This window comes from Palaemon carinicauda, chromosome 20 (genome assembly GCF_036898095.1).
Source record: "Palaemon carinicauda isolate YSFRI2023 chromosome 20, ASM3689809v2, whole genome shotgun sequence".
NCBI classification, from domain to species: domain Eukaryota; kingdom Metazoa; phylum Arthropoda; class Malacostraca; order Decapoda; family Palaemonidae; genus Palaemon; species Palaemon carinicauda.
In genome coordinates, this window is record NC_090744.1 from 115,535,262 (window position 1) to 115,550,711 (window position 15,450).

The 15,450-nt window shown below is 36.9% G+C and overlaps 1 protein-coding gene across 3 annotated transcripts in view; it reads left to right on the top strand.

Moving 5' to 3' along the window:
* Positions 1–5,309, top strand: part of LOC137614404 (heterogeneous nuclear ribonucleoprotein 27C-like) — a 66,625-nt gene extending 61,316 nt beyond the window's left edge. For all 3 annotated transcript variants that reach the window (XM_068344204.1, XM_068344205.1, XM_068344203.1), the window contains exon 9: positions 1,195–5,309. In XM_068344204.1, coding sequence (XP_068200305.1) covers positions 1,195–1,307 — 113 coding nt within the window. In that variant the 3' untranslated portion in view covers positions 1,308–5,309. The remainder of the gene's footprint in view (positions 1–1,194) is intronic.
* The last annotated feature ends 10,141 nt before the right edge of the window (positions 5,310–15,450 follow it).

The window sequence follows — 15,450 nt, forward strand, 5'->3', positions numbered from 1 at the left end:
TTCCAAGTGAAAGGTATTTTTGAATACTGTACTTTATAATTGTTTTTCCTTTCTTTATCTTAAAACCCCATATCAGGATATAAAAACACCTTTAAACCTTGGTGGAGTACAAACATAGATAACATTCTGTACAATTTTCATGGTTCTAAAGATAATTTAAGCAAACTATAGATTAGCAAGTCTTTAAAAGTGATTATAAGGTCTTATTTGTTATTATTACATTTTAATTGAATGAAGCAACTACACAAATCTGCTTTTTGTAGCATGTGTCTATATCTTGTGTGCTTGCGTGCGTGTGTGTGTTTGTGTTTAAGTTGGTATATATGAAGGGCAGTTCATAATAAATCTTGAATGAGTAATAAGGCAAATTGTTAAGGTTAACGTACTTCATTTTCTGTAATTTAAGTTGTCAGTTATGCTTCAAAATATGTATGGAATGTAGGTTTTTGTAGTTTCAATAACAGTACAAGGGTTGTTGAAGCAGGTATCGGATCAATTGTAAAATTTCCCATCCTAAAATTTTTTTTTTGACGTTAATTTTACATTTGTTCCAATTTATAGAAATGAAAATAATTAGGAAGGGAAATTCGTTGAAACATTTTAGCAATAAGGCATTAGTTCATTTTGATGGTGGCGATGAAGCAGTATTGGTACAGGCCTAGGGATGGCCAGCGATGTGAGATCGAGCGTGGGGAAACTTTTTAATGATTTTGCTTTTTATATGGGGGAAGGATTGATGGCTAATGATCTCTCTTAATTAGGAATCTGGGGGAGTACTTTTCTGATCTAGTGTTAAACGTAGGTTGTGATTAATGGCAATAGGAATGAGATGTATCTTTTAAGAGGAAGGTGCTGAGCCACAGTTTGGAATTAGTTCGGAAGAGATCCCAAGGAGCAACGTGCGAAATCAGCGAGCTCTCGTAATGTAGACGTATCGAATAAGTTGGGTTTTCGCGTTTTTTTTTTTTTTTGCCCGGATAATAACAGTAGGCTACTGCCAGAGGATTTAATAGTTTTTTTTTTTTAATGTTTTTCATTTTAGAGTAGTGAAAAAAAACGTGTAGTTTCCTTAGCAAAGGTGTGAGACAAGATCTTTACTTCTGTATAGCAAAAAAAAAAAAAAAGCACTCATTTTTTAAAACAGAAACACTTAGCATATCCTTTAGCATATCCTTAACAACTTTCATTTCGCAGGGGCAGCTCGGTATGGTAGTGAGGGAATTTTAGGGCACCAGGGTGGGGATCCCCAAACCAACGGCCGGCCCTCGCCCAGTACTGCTCAGCCATCGACCTACATCAAGCTATAGTCATGAAATTTTTGAGGGTTACATTGTGTAGATAACGCTTGCCCCGCTGGAGGAGTGCCAGGCCCCCCCACCAGCTACGACCAAAAAAAATACCCCAGTGAAATGTTAAGAATTCTCTAAGTATGTATTTGTGAATTTGATTTTTCAATTTTTTTCTTGTCATTGTTTTTGAATTTGAAGTTTTTAGTATTATTTTCTTTGTTGTTGATTTTTTTGTAACAGTGCCCTGTAGATATGTCGGGTTAAGAATTCAAAAGTATGTTAGGGGAAATATAGGTATTAATTTTGCTGGACTGAGGTATTTTTAATATTGTTGATTGCTTAAACTTGTAACGAAAAGGAGAAAAGCAAAAAAAAAAAAAATGGAAGCCAAGGTTTTTTGGTTTATATATTTTTTTTTATCTACCTTGGTTGTATTATGTTGGTTGCAGTCAGTACAGCAATATTTGAAATTATGAGTCAATAGTTTCATGCAAGTGGAGATAGCAGTAGTATCTACAGTTAGTTATTCTTCGTCATAGTTGGGGTTTTAAGTTTGGATCATTTTTTTTATTTTGTGCACACACAATCATTGCGACATCCTTCCAGCGTGGGCACAGTGTATTAGAAACAGTATGCCTCCGCGACCAACAGTACACTAGCATTTCAAGGAGTATGAATGACCATCCCTGCATTGCCTACTTCTTACTTAAATAAGCAATGTAAGTCACCACAACTCTAACACTTATTTTTTTTCAAATTTTTTTTTAACGCCCACCACGATAAACCTCTCTCTCCACCTGGTCTAAGGTTAGAAGTAAGATATAAAGAAGACCAAAGATTAGCTCGTATCAAGAACTGCCCTCCGTACAGGACCATTTCTCTTCCCCCCCCCCCTTTTTCCATCGTATATTTTTAGCACATTGCAGTACTCGCTCTCTTGTTGATTTCATTTATAAACAGGTTACGTGGACGAGCATTATTGAATGTTTTTACATGTATGTCAATACTGTATTTAATTTTTTAAGGTAGGTTTTCTAGGTGAAAAAGAAATTGATTCTCAGTAGTGTTAAAGACATAGCTCATAATTTTATTGTTATTATTGTAAATTTCCTTTATCTGAGTAATATTAAGGTTTAATGATATAATCAAGTCAAATGTTTTGATACCTCGTCGCAACAAAATGGCAGTGTTCTTGAGGTGCCGTCGGTTTTGTCAAGGTAAATGTGGCCAGGCTCAAGGTTGCTCTGTGTATGTTATTAGTAAGCTGCATTTCAGAATAGCGTAGTTTATAGCTTATTGTTTCTGTATATGTGGCTTGTCAGGATAGTTAATGTATAAACTCATGTTTTGACATTTGCTTTTTTTATTGATTTTTATTTTATTGGACAATTTTTTTTAAACGGTTATTAGTGTGGTGGCTATGTGGCCAGGTTAACCTAGATGAGCTGCCGGTCTTCTGGCTATTGTCGTTCTTAGGTCGTGTCGCTCCTTGGGTCCTGTACTGTTTGGGCTTTACGTGAATTCCCCGGTTGTAAACAAGAGTATGTGGCTCAGTGGTTTTTTAAACTGTACAATTTTAGGTACAATATTGTTAAGAAAAATTGGTTTTGTGCTCATTTCTTATGTTGAGGCCGTTGTATTTGATACTGAAATATAACTTAGTGTACCGATGCCTTTTGTACAGCATTTAGGTTTTAAGTTTTAGCCTATATTTTGTACATACAGACTTTTTTAAACAATGATACTGGAGGTTTAAGTGTAGGTATTTTGTATAAATGATTGAGTGTGTCGCCAAATGGCAGTTGATGTGTACTGTTTCTTTTCCTTTTTATTTTAAAAAAATTTTTAAAAGATAATATTAAACAGCTGACTCCCTTACAAAGGATAGTTTGTAAGGAAGTGCCTCCCCCCATGCCTGTATTAGTAGCTGTTGTTGGGATGTAGCAGCCGAAGCAATCCAGCATCGCACCCCCCCAGATAACTTGATATTTTTTCGTTTTAAGGTGACATCAAATACTGTGTACCATAGTGAAGTGAGTGAATGGCTTTTTTTATACTGGATGTGGCTTGGTTCGGCTGGGACGTCCTCTTTCTGGTTGATGCCATGTTCAAAAGTTGCAGTGTGCGGCTGCTAGGTAAAATTTTGTTCATGAACTGGTACAATGTAGGCGAGTAGTGCAGCTGCCTTGAATGAGTTATTGGTCTTTGTAAAAGAACATATAAAGTTAAACAAGGTTGGTTGTTTAAAAGCAGCTTCAAAACAGATGGCTATGATGTGTTAAGAAAGTAGCAAGCACTCCAATCACCCCCAAACTGATGTAGTAGAAGTTTTCTTTTCATTTTTTTTTTTTTCTGATATTATTTTTGGCATACATCTGGCAGTGTTTCAAAACTTAAAGGGTTAGCAGAGAAGATTATGGGGAGCGGCTCTCACCTTACCGCTGCGAATCTGCTACGCCCGGAAACCCTCACGTCTGGACCCACCTTTACACTTCAGTTTGAATGAAGATGTTTAAAACATGTTAGGGGTAGGTGGAGGAGGAGTGTGTATATATATATTCTTTCCGTATATATATATATGCAAGGTGTTGACGACTTACATAACAGTAAAAAATAAAAAAAATAAAAAACTTTCCCCATGTGTGTGCAGTGTCTTCAACAGGTTCTTGGCAAAAGTAGTTGTTTACACTTGGGAAGGAAGGGGAGGCTTGTGTTTGAATAGGCCTGTTATGTGTTTGCAGATGCCTACAAATGATCTACTGTATTTGCTCCCCCTCCTCCTTAATAAAGGCCTCCCCAGAAGCTTGTACAGGTGTATTAAAATATATAAAAAAATACAAAAAAAAAAGTAAAAAAAGCAAGGCAGTTTGATCGTGCACTGTCTAGCCTCTTTTAAGTACTACCTGACTGTGTCTATGTATATCAGGTGTGCTGCCTAGAAAGTGTACGTATGTCCCACACTCTTACTGGTGTGCTGCATGGAATACTCATCTTTTGTGACCTTTGTATTTCTTAAGGTAGAGTTTTTATCTAAGAATTTGACGAGAATGCTTAAGCAGCGTTTTCTTGCTTGTAAAAAGGTGCTTACAAAGAATTCGGTGTATGTACTTGTGCTGTGGGTAGAAGTTATTAAAAAGTCATTTGCTTTTATCATTTCCCATTATCATTTGAAAACGTGCTTGAGCACTCTCTCTCTCTCTCACGCTTTCCTGGTAGACTATGCATATGTAAGGTGATTTTTACGATTAAATTTGTACCGAGAAATTAATATTTTAAGAGTCTGTGGGTGACGGTTGTCCCGTCATGCGGTGTAGTATTCCCTGCAGATGCCACAAGAAGTGGAGGGTTTTGTTTTGCTGCATCAGTTAGTTGATACAGTATTTTTGGACTGCCGTGTGTGCAACATTGGCCTGTGGAATTGATTGTGTTGCAGCTCTTTGTGAAGTAAGTAAGTAAACTGTATGTGTGCCTACAAACACACAAGAATTTATGCTCAAATCATATTATTATTACACTAAGACTTGAGTGAACCAGGAAATTGAATAATAATGTTTTAGCTGTAATTATATTACCAAGTTGTCGTAATAACAACACTGTCATCAGGGAAAATTTTGATTAAGTAGATCTTCTATACCATAATGAACATCTTTTTTTATTTGAAACTTTGTACATATAGGGTTAAGGCTGCAAAACTAGAGAGTGCCACATTTTAGAAATTAAATTTAGAGATAGTTTAATTTGTACAATCCTGCTAGTGTGTAACAGCAGATTAACGGCAAAATACAAATGACAGAAAAGAGCTCTTTTCATCTCCTTTATTACTAAGGTCTAAGGCAATAGTGTTTAAGGTTGTTTAGTTGTTTGCATTTCAAATTTGGAAGCTACTGTGTGAAGAAGATCTAGGGGTATTTGTCAGTTTTCACATCATCAGTAGCGTTAACTGTAAATTGAACAAGAACAGTAATGTCAAAAATCTTTATCAAACTGTAATGAGTATAACAAATAAAACTAATATAGTAATTCAAAGGTTTGACTGTAATACACACAAGTTTATAAACCCCATATTTGGGTCATCCTCAAATTTGATCCTGTGTTTTGGAAATGCTTCAGGAGATGGTACGTGCGCTTTGTGGCTTTGGAGACGACAGACTCGTCATGTCATTCTACATCCGTAGATACATCTTAAATGGCGGATTTTATCATAATGCCATATTTTCAGTAATATGGGTAATAAATAACTGAGCAGGGGGGGGGGGATACAGCGCGCCGAAAAAAGTCCTTAAGCTTGAAAAGGACTTTCCAAAAGTTTATGCGACTGTTAAATGAAAATGTATAAAGAATTGCATTGGGTTGATATCGCACAGAGGTCCTTGTCTCTTATCGGGTATTAAAATAACCCATTGCAGCCAATATATTGTTATTTTGTATTAAACGTTTGTGGGAATGTGACTAATTTATAAGAAGGAAATTGACGGGCCCAGCATGAGATTGCAAATCAGTCAAACCAAAGAAAAGCACTAAGGAGTATAAAATTACTTTCAGCTAAACGACATCCCCTTATAGAAAAAATTAAAACTTAATACTGCATGATTAAGTTCAAAAGAAGTTAAACCAATGATTGGAGCCACAGAAAGTGCACAGCATATATTTTAAATGTCAAAGGTTTATTACAGATTTTAACCCTTTTACCCCCAAAGGACGTACTGGTACGTTTCACAAAAGCCATCCCTTTACCCCCATGGATGTACTGGTACGTCCCTGCAAAAAAAGGCTATGATTTATTTTTTCATATTTTTGATAATTTTTTGAGAAAATTCAGGCATTTTCCAAGAGAATGAGACCAACCTGACCTCTCTATGACAAAAATGAAGGCTGTTAGAGCAATTTAAAAAAGATATTCTGCAAAATGTGCTGGGAGGAAAAAATAACCCCCTTGGGGTTAAGGGTTGGAAAGTTCCAAATAGCCTGGGGGTAAAAGGGTTAATAGATTTAGAAGAAATGGTTAAAATATACTTAGAAAATGCTTCCATGTCCAGTGATCCTTTTTTACCTAGGGGGTGTGCACACAATTGGCAGTGAAATCTGGTGTAAAAAAATAGGAATACTAGACTTTAGAAATACACGTTATATGTATTGCATCAAGTTTATGCATGGCTGTAAAGTTTGTTTTTGGATATTAACTGGTTTCCAGTGAGAGTTGAACCTGAAATGGATGTAAGATGTTGCCATGCTGTTAGTTACCTCCGCCAACAAAGTTGGAATGAGGGTTTTGCCCCGTTATAGGTATTTTATTTTTGGGGCTAGTGAACAGCTTCCTGGCCACAATTTTTATCGTAGAGTAATGAAACTTTGCAGGAATTAACTTGAATAAGAAGCTGGAAATTATTAAATTTTGAATGGTCAAGCTAAATGTCCATTCCACGTAATCAGGCATAAATTTGGTCATCTTTGTCACAGACTTCAAACTAGGTTCATATTTGATTGTATGGAAATCTACGCCAATTAATACATTATGAACAAGGTCAAGGAATAAGCCGTCGCGGCGGAGGTCTGCTCTCTACCGAGTGGCCCTGTAGTTTGTTGATGAAATTGTAAGAAAGGTGAATGCTGGAGTCCTTGGTCAAGGATTGCAAATGATAACTGTTCTGATTGGCCCTGCTGCTACTGGTGACTGCCTTGAGTTTGCTGCAGTAGGGGAGCAGCATATGAAGCTTCGTTTCTGGTGGATTACTGGGTATTTTTGGTTGCAGCACTCTAGGTGTACCAATCAAACTAGGCGGAATTCCTTGTCAGGTAGGAAGGAATAAAGGAAAAATCCCCCTCTTCATTTTTCTGTGTCGGATACCCCCCAAAATTGGCGGAAGTGCCATTTTAGATGAAAATGTAGAATATACACATATAGTAGTCGATATGCGTAAAACTCCCGGAACGTGCTTGGATCAATTAAACCATGAAGGAATTTATGAAAAGAGTTAATTTTAATAGTTGCCCTCTTCATACGACTATGTTACGCAGCATTCTAGAAGTGTTATTCCAAACATGGAATGATCCTCCCAATCGTGCTAGAGTTGAATCCGACGAACTTCATAAGTTTAGACATGTTGAACAGGTTCACATAGTTGTCCTTTCAGTTCATGGATGTTAGGTTAGATATATTTTAACATCGTTACTGATAAAGTATTTTATATTTTTTATTTATTACTGCCCATCATGTACTGTAGTTATTTCATTATTTTATTTCCTCAATTTGCAAGTTTCCCTGATGGAGCAGCCATTGGGCTTTTATCTGGCTATACCGTGGCTAGTAGAGTGCAGTGATGGTAATTGCATAGCGAAGACCAGTTGGGGATATGATGTGTTTGTTAATTACAGTATGTGATGCAGAACCTTGATTTCATACCAAATACATGACCCATATATTCGTTCCTTTGCCAAGACAAAACCCAAGTCGTTTGATATGGCTACACTAGTGCGCAAGCTAGTACGCCGGGAAAGAATCGTCAAGGATTTGGCAACCAATATGGTATGCCCTACTAGTCTGTCTGGTTGACAGGCTGTGTCTTGAAGCTTGGAACCACTCGAGTCCAGATGTGCTAGTCTTTGAATGTCTGTCGTTGGCCTTTGAAGTTTCACTTCTTTCTTGTGTTTCAGAATGAGCGTGTTACAAGTGCAGTACTTGTCTTAGCGTGGAAGGACGTCCGTGTTGTAGTTTCATGAGTTATGTGGGAGTTGATCCTTATCTTTTGTGTCCAATGTGCACGGGACATGGATACTCCTCGAAATCCCTTAGTGCGGTTTGAAGGTAGTGGTTGTAAAAAGAAGAGATCTAAACTGGATCATTCTCCTTATCTGCTTTGCGGTCGAAGTAAAAGTACATGAGTCTGTTCTCCTAATTCCTGAAATTCCCATCTGAACTTTCGTCGTCATCTTTGATACCAGGCCAGCTGACCGTGTGATACTCCAGGTTTATCCTGAAGTTGAGGATTCTTCTGCCCTTCATTGTTAGGTAAAAGATGTTATGTTGGAGACTAATCCTCTACCACCTCCTTCGTCTTTTTTGATGATCGCCGCAGGACGGCTGACAAACGCCATGCGCTATTAATTTCACCCCCCTACAAAGCTCTGGACTCCTACGACCAGCTCTTTGTTTCTGACGAGGGATCTGAAAGCGAGTTCTAAAATTATACACCTCTGGTTTTGCATTTAAATTTTGTCGAGCATCTCCAGAACATTCTCTTAAATGTAGGCATCAACGCCATCTTACATCTGATCGTGCTTCATTGCTAACCTCACCTGACACCATTATATCGCTTATCTTGACTTCATACTCTTTTTCCAATTCATGCAAATGAGTCTGGTCTCCCGTTTACACCTCGTGGACCACGACTTCAGGATGATCGAGTCGTCAAAGAAGCCTTCTCCATCAGTGCATTGGCACGGATAGTCACTGCATTCATGAACGTATCCATAGACCACCCATTTGGTAGTGTGGCTAGATCCCTGCCTGTGGTTTTCCTGCTACTGATATTATGAACCCTCATTCTCAATACCTATTGTGGTCTGGTATCACAGTTTACCCGTCGAGCATGCTTGATTAAGTGGACAGGGTTTTATCCAACAAATAAAAGGCTAGTGAAGAAGCAGAATTTCTCAGTTCTTTGTTTTTAGGGAAGGAGACTGGTCAGCTTTTTTAAAAGGCTATTAGAATATGGATGGCCAATGTTGAAAAGAACTTATTGGTCTGGGTATTTTGAAATAAGCTGCCTTCTGAGGATGTATCTGTAATTATAGTTGTAAGGTAGACACTGAACAGAGGTTACTGTCTCCCAAGTTGAGAGCCTAAATGTAAGGCAGATCTCATCTGAAGAGACTTTCGGTCATTGTTTAGGAAGAGGAGACCCTGCATCAAAATTAGAAGACCCCCCGAAAATATGGTAAGTAACCCCTGGTCCCTCTGAAAGGCAGCCAATTCAGCAACTTGCTCCCAAGGCTAAATCAATCAAGAAATAAGGCTTTTGCCGAGCTTCTTGATGTAGTTGGAGGAAAATTTAACTTGAGCATCAGAAACCAAGAGACAATGGTGGAGATGGTCTATGCAAAAGACTGGATGATCTAGTGAATTATGTCTGAATCTAGATCCACATCCAGTGCAGCCTTGAGAGGTTCTCTTGATGCAAATGTGTGACAAAATGTTGGTAGCTGGAGCCTCCAATTCTCAAGAATGTGGACCAGAAATTAAGTCAAGGAGTTTGGGCTTATGATGTGAGTTATTCCTTGTAAAAGCCATACAAATTTTCCTCACAGATTGGTACTGTATTGTCTTATAGTTGAAGGCCTCTTGCAATCATCAAATAATGGGCTGAAAAATCCTCCTAGAAAATATTGGAGAGAAAATCCAAGCGTGAAGGTTCTGGGTTAAAAAGGACGAAAGAAAGTATCAGACTTTTTTTCTTTCTGACATAGCTGTGCAGACCAAAGCAGGTGTTGTCACGACACGGGTACCACAGGCTGTTTGGCCAATGTAAATATTTGTAGCATTCAAAATCAAACTCGGAGGAAACATGATGACAGTCGGTTCCAATCCAGATTCAGAGCATCTCTTGCTACTGCTTAAGTGCACATTCGTGGTTGTGTGTAATGGAAGTTAGTGATTTTCATTAGTTGCTAATAGGTCTATTGACAAACTGAGGAAGCTCCTTAAAAGTTACTGTGGTTTAAAGTTCATTCTGTAAGCATTATGTCAGTCAGGATAGTGAATCGGACAGATTGCACGGTGAGAGAAACGCATTTCTCTCCTGAATTGATTTCCTATTTTGAAGAGAGACTGTCGAGAATTCTTGAACAGGATTCCTTCCTTTTCAAGGCAACTGGCAGCTACTTTGTTGTTTATGAAAATCTTTAAATGGGAGTTGCTTTTTAAACCGAGTCTCTTCGTCAGGAAAACCTCCGTCAGTTTCGAGACATTTACTGTACAGTATGTGAAGTGTAGCAAATTGAGGAGAACATTTCCCGAACACAAAGGTCTCCTCTGAATGGCTTCCCTAACCATAGAGAGGTTTGTGTGAAGGATCATGGAAATTGGGAAGGGACCAATGGGACTGACATGGAAAAGGCATTTGATGTCAATGATTTGAGAATTCTTTGCAACGACTGGGTAACTGAGCCAGAAGGGCTTGATACCCCTTATGTGCCAGCATGTTCTCCTCCACACCCAATTGAGGTCTTTCAACCTGGACTTTTAATACTCATTTATTGAGCAAATTAAAGAATGTCCACGATCTTCTCTAGATGCTGCCTGGTGGAGAAGCAGTTTGAAAGAAATATCTGACCTTGCTTAGAATTCGTTGTCAAAATGCATTTGCGAGAATTAGTGTGGCTTCACCATATTTCATTGATGACTTAGCCACTGAAATATCCTTTCCTCGACACCTCTATCATTGCCATCTTGCACTGCCAACAACAAATTTATAAGTCTTTAAATATCCTAAGAACTTCATTTCTCACAGCTCCAAAACTTTACTTCGTCACCATCAAATAACAACTCTTGTCTGGGTCCATAACCTGTTCTGCACCTTTATGACTTTGAAAAATTAGTTATTGTGGGGAATAATACACCAAGAGGTTGCCTTACTGTTTAAGCATTGTGAAGGCCAATGCACAAACGTGACTCGGGCTACTTTAACTGTGTAGAACTAAAAGCGTAGTAAGAGATAGAGTGCAGACTAACATTAAACAACGTGAATAATAGCAAGGTTATTTCTTACTGAAGTATTACTAACGCCTTTGTTTATGACTGTCTTCTAATTAAGCATTTGAAAGCTTTGATAAAATCATAACTTGATTAAAAAATAAATTCTTTCCAAAGATAGAATTAGTAATACAGTACCCTTATGATTTAGGTTGGTTCGACATACAGTATGTCAGTTCTGACTTTGTCGACAATCCTTAAGTATTATTCCAAAACAAAATCCACAGCACACCATTTTACCCAACCTTACATCAGTCACAACGCTGTACAACCCTAGTTGGAAAAGCAGGATGCTACAAGCCCAGGGCTTCTAACAGGGAAAATAGCCCAGTGAGGAAAGGAAAGAATGAAAAATAGAATATTTTAAGAAGTCACAACATTAAAATAAATATTTCCTACACTGTATGATATACAAAAAGTTGAATAAAACAAGAGGAAGAGAAATAGGGTAGAGTGGTGTGCCCAAGTTTACCCTCAAGCAAGAATAACTCTAATCCAAGACAGTGGAAGACCATGGTACAAAGGCTACGGCACTACCCAAGAATAGAGAACAATGGTTTGAATTTTGAGTGCCCTCCTCCTAGAAGAGGTGCTTACCATAGCTAAAGTGTCTCTTGTACCCTTACCAACAGGAAAGTAGCCACTGAACAATTACAGTGCAGTAGTTAACCCATTGAGAGAAGAATAATTGTTTAGTAACCTCAGTGTTGGCAGGTGTATGAAGACAGAGGAGACTATAAAGAATAGGCCAGACTATTTGGTGTGTATGTAGGCAAAGGGGAAACAAACCGTAACCAGAGAGAAGGATCCAATGTAGTACTGTCTGGCCAGTCAAAGGACCCCATAACTCTCTAGTGGTAGTATCTCAAGTACATGCATAGGGAATGTAAATGTCACTGGTGAAATTCCATCTACCTGTGTCAAAAATCAATTTCTGTTTGAGCTCTTGGAACAAATTAACGACTTATAAGGGTTACGTATTACTTGAATGTAGGAGTATTGTTATGCTAGACAAGTAATGAAGACCATGTGATTAAAAATTGTCAATTATTTGTGAGTGGGTGAGCTAAAATTAAACAAAAATTAAAATTAAGAAAAATCTCCATAGCCTGTTTCATCTTGTGTCAGCGCGCAATAATCACCCGTTCTAGACATGGAAATATGCTTGCACAATTGTCAACCTCTTAAGAAAGTAGACTGAGATGGTGTGGTCATGTCATGAGAAGAGATGAACAGTATATTTGGAGGAGAGTGATGGAAATGGAAGTACAGGGAAGGAGAAGGAGAGGGAGACCAAAGTGAAGGTGGATGGACTGTATCAAGGATGACCTTCGATCAAAGGGATTAACCGGTGATGAAGTGTGGGACAGAGGTAGATGGAGAACGCGGGCCAGAAACATCGACCCCACTTAAAGGTGGGAAAAGATGCAGACAAAGAAGAAGAATTGTCAACCTCTTAACACATTTCAAATATTCATTGTTAGATTTGTTAATCATTTTAGCACAGCATCCTTCATCCATTACGCTCTTCTATGGGATTTAGCACAATTTAGTGCAGTCATCGAAGGCTTTTGCAGTCGCAGACATAGACTCTTAATCGAAAATAAATATAGCACTCTCCTCTTCTCCATGAATCCCTAAGAACAAGGTCTATTCTATAGATTTACACAACAACAATAATAATAATAATAATAGGGAATATGGGGAAAGGAAGAGTACCCCTGGATACAATCCAGTTTTTAGCTCAAAGGCAGGTACTCGGGATGGGGAAAATTAAGGAAATAAGGAGAGAAAGAAGTACAGGAGACGAATAAAAGAGAGGGGCAGACCCTCTTGCGATATTAGGGAATTGGTGTATAGGTTTCAGTCAAGCAATTTTTTATAGACCTGGCCTAAGAAGAATGATTGATAACGGACAATTTCATCTGATGCTGGAGAAAAATGGTATGTAAAAAAATTACTCATTCTTATAATAAAGCAAATATTCAACTCATATTCTTAATGCATCTTATATATTGACCATGAATTAGTGATTAGTTTCCCATAAATGTTTTATAATTTGCACGTGTATTATCAGCATTTTTTTCTCATATTACATACAGTACTTGCAATTGCCCAATGGAATCAGATCCTGACTGCATAAGTGCACTGCATTCCATGTAACTTCTGCATTGAACACAGGCCAGATGACCAAATCCGATTTGCAACTCGTCCATCTATCCATTGGTATCAACGAAGGACTATGAGTAGAATAAAACATTCATTTGTAAGCATCATGCCATTTTTTTTTTTTTTTTTTTTTTTTTTTTTTTTTTTTTTTTTTTTTTTTTTTTTTTTTTCAAAAACCTTACCGTTACATTATCCAGGATTGAATTCAAAATTTTTGGTATTTAATAACAACTAAAAAGAAGTTCCTGATGCCAGCGTATATTTGATATATATTCAAAATATATACTAAATTAAAAATGGAGTAATTAACTCAAAAGTGTCCATAAAGTTGACTATGTTGATGACGTCATTTTCAGGTCGTTTAGTAAGAAAGCCAGTTTAGTTTTTTTTTTTTTTTAAATAATTCTACAGTTTTTTTTTTATAATTTTAACTTGTTTCCCATGTGGTGAATTATTTTGAATTATAAAAAAACGTAATAGAGGAAAACAATAGCTTTGCATAATTTGTCAGTATATGGAGAACGGTGGTCTTGTAAATAAATACCAACTTTATACCATAATTTATTTGTTCCCATAACAACAATGATAATGAAAATCATTAATTTAATTTTTATCCATTTCTACTATAAAATAAGTTTGGATAATACCTTATTATTATTATTATTATTATTATTATTATTATTATTATTATTATTATTATTATTATTATTATTATTATTATTATTATTACTTGCTAAGCTAGAACCCTAGTTGGAAAAGCAGGATGCTTTAAGCTTAGGGGCTCCAACAGGGAAAATAGCCCAGTGACGAAAGGAAACAAGGAATAATAAAATATCTTAAGAAGAGTAAAAACATTAAAATAAATATCTCCTATATAAAATATATAAACTTTAACAAAACAAGAGGAAGATAAATTAGATAGAATAGCATGCCCGAGTGTACCCTCAAGCAAGAGAACTCTAATCCAAGACAGTGGAAGACCATGGTACAGAGGCTATGGCACTATCCAAGACTAGAGAACAATGGTTTGATTTTGGAGTGTGCTCCTAAAAGAGCTGCTTACCATAGCTAGAGTCTCTTCTACCCTTAGAAAGGGGAAAGTGGCCACTGAACAATTACAGTGTAGTAGAAGAATTGTTCTTCTTCACCCAAGGGGTTAACTACGGCAATGTAATTGTTCAGTGGCTACTTTCCTCTTGGTAAGGGTAGAAGAGACTCTTTAGCTATGGTAAGCAGCTCTTCTAGGAGAAGGACACTCCAAAATCAAACCATTGTTCTCTAGTCTTGGGTAGTGCTATAGCCTCTGTACCATGGCCTTCCACTGTCTTGGGTTAGAGTTCTCTTGCTTGAGGGTACACTCAGGCATACTGTTGTATCTAGTTTCTCTTTCTCTTGTTTTGTTGAAATTTTTATTGTTTATATAGGAAATATTTATTTAAATGTTGTTACTATTCTTAAAATATTTTATTTTTCCTTGCTTCCTTTCCTCACTGAGCTATTTTCCCTGTTGGGGCCCCTGGGCTTATAGCATCCTGCTTTTCCAACTAGGGTTGTAGCTTAGCATTTAATAATAATAATAATATAGTGGTATTTTTGAAACTTCTTTCAGTAATAAGGTACTAAACAGTATATGGAAAAGATTCCTTTGACTGTCTTGAACGTAGACACAGACTAATCCAATTAAAAATTGCTTCAAAAAGTATAGATGCCATTACAAAGAATTATAAATATTATATATTGCTGATTGAAAACCTCTAAAAGTGACTGAATGCCAATGAGTTAAAAACTTTCTGAAATGCGACAAGTGTCACTCTCGGTGCCAGGGAGCTGGCACTCCTAGGTTTTTGTGGATGCTCTTTAAATAGCTATAAATAAAACCAATGTGATGTTTGGAAAGTTTTCTTTACATTATCAATCACTTTGGTTCTGGCTGAGAAGTCGATGAAGCAGAAAAAGAATAGAAAAAATAGTAAATAAGAATAATGATATTGAACACGTGGACAATTTTAAACAAATGTTAGGCCTATTAGCTATGCAAGCGATCCATTTCAGTGCATTGCAAAAAGTATATTATAATGTTAAAATTCTTTCGAAATATATTTAGTCCCATAAAGCTAATGATTATCTCAACGAAGGTACAAAATAAAGAGTACGAGAAGCCACAGAATCAAGATTAACATTTATCTAAATGAAGAAAACAATATTGTTTTGTGATCGTTCGCCTAATTATATATATATATAATA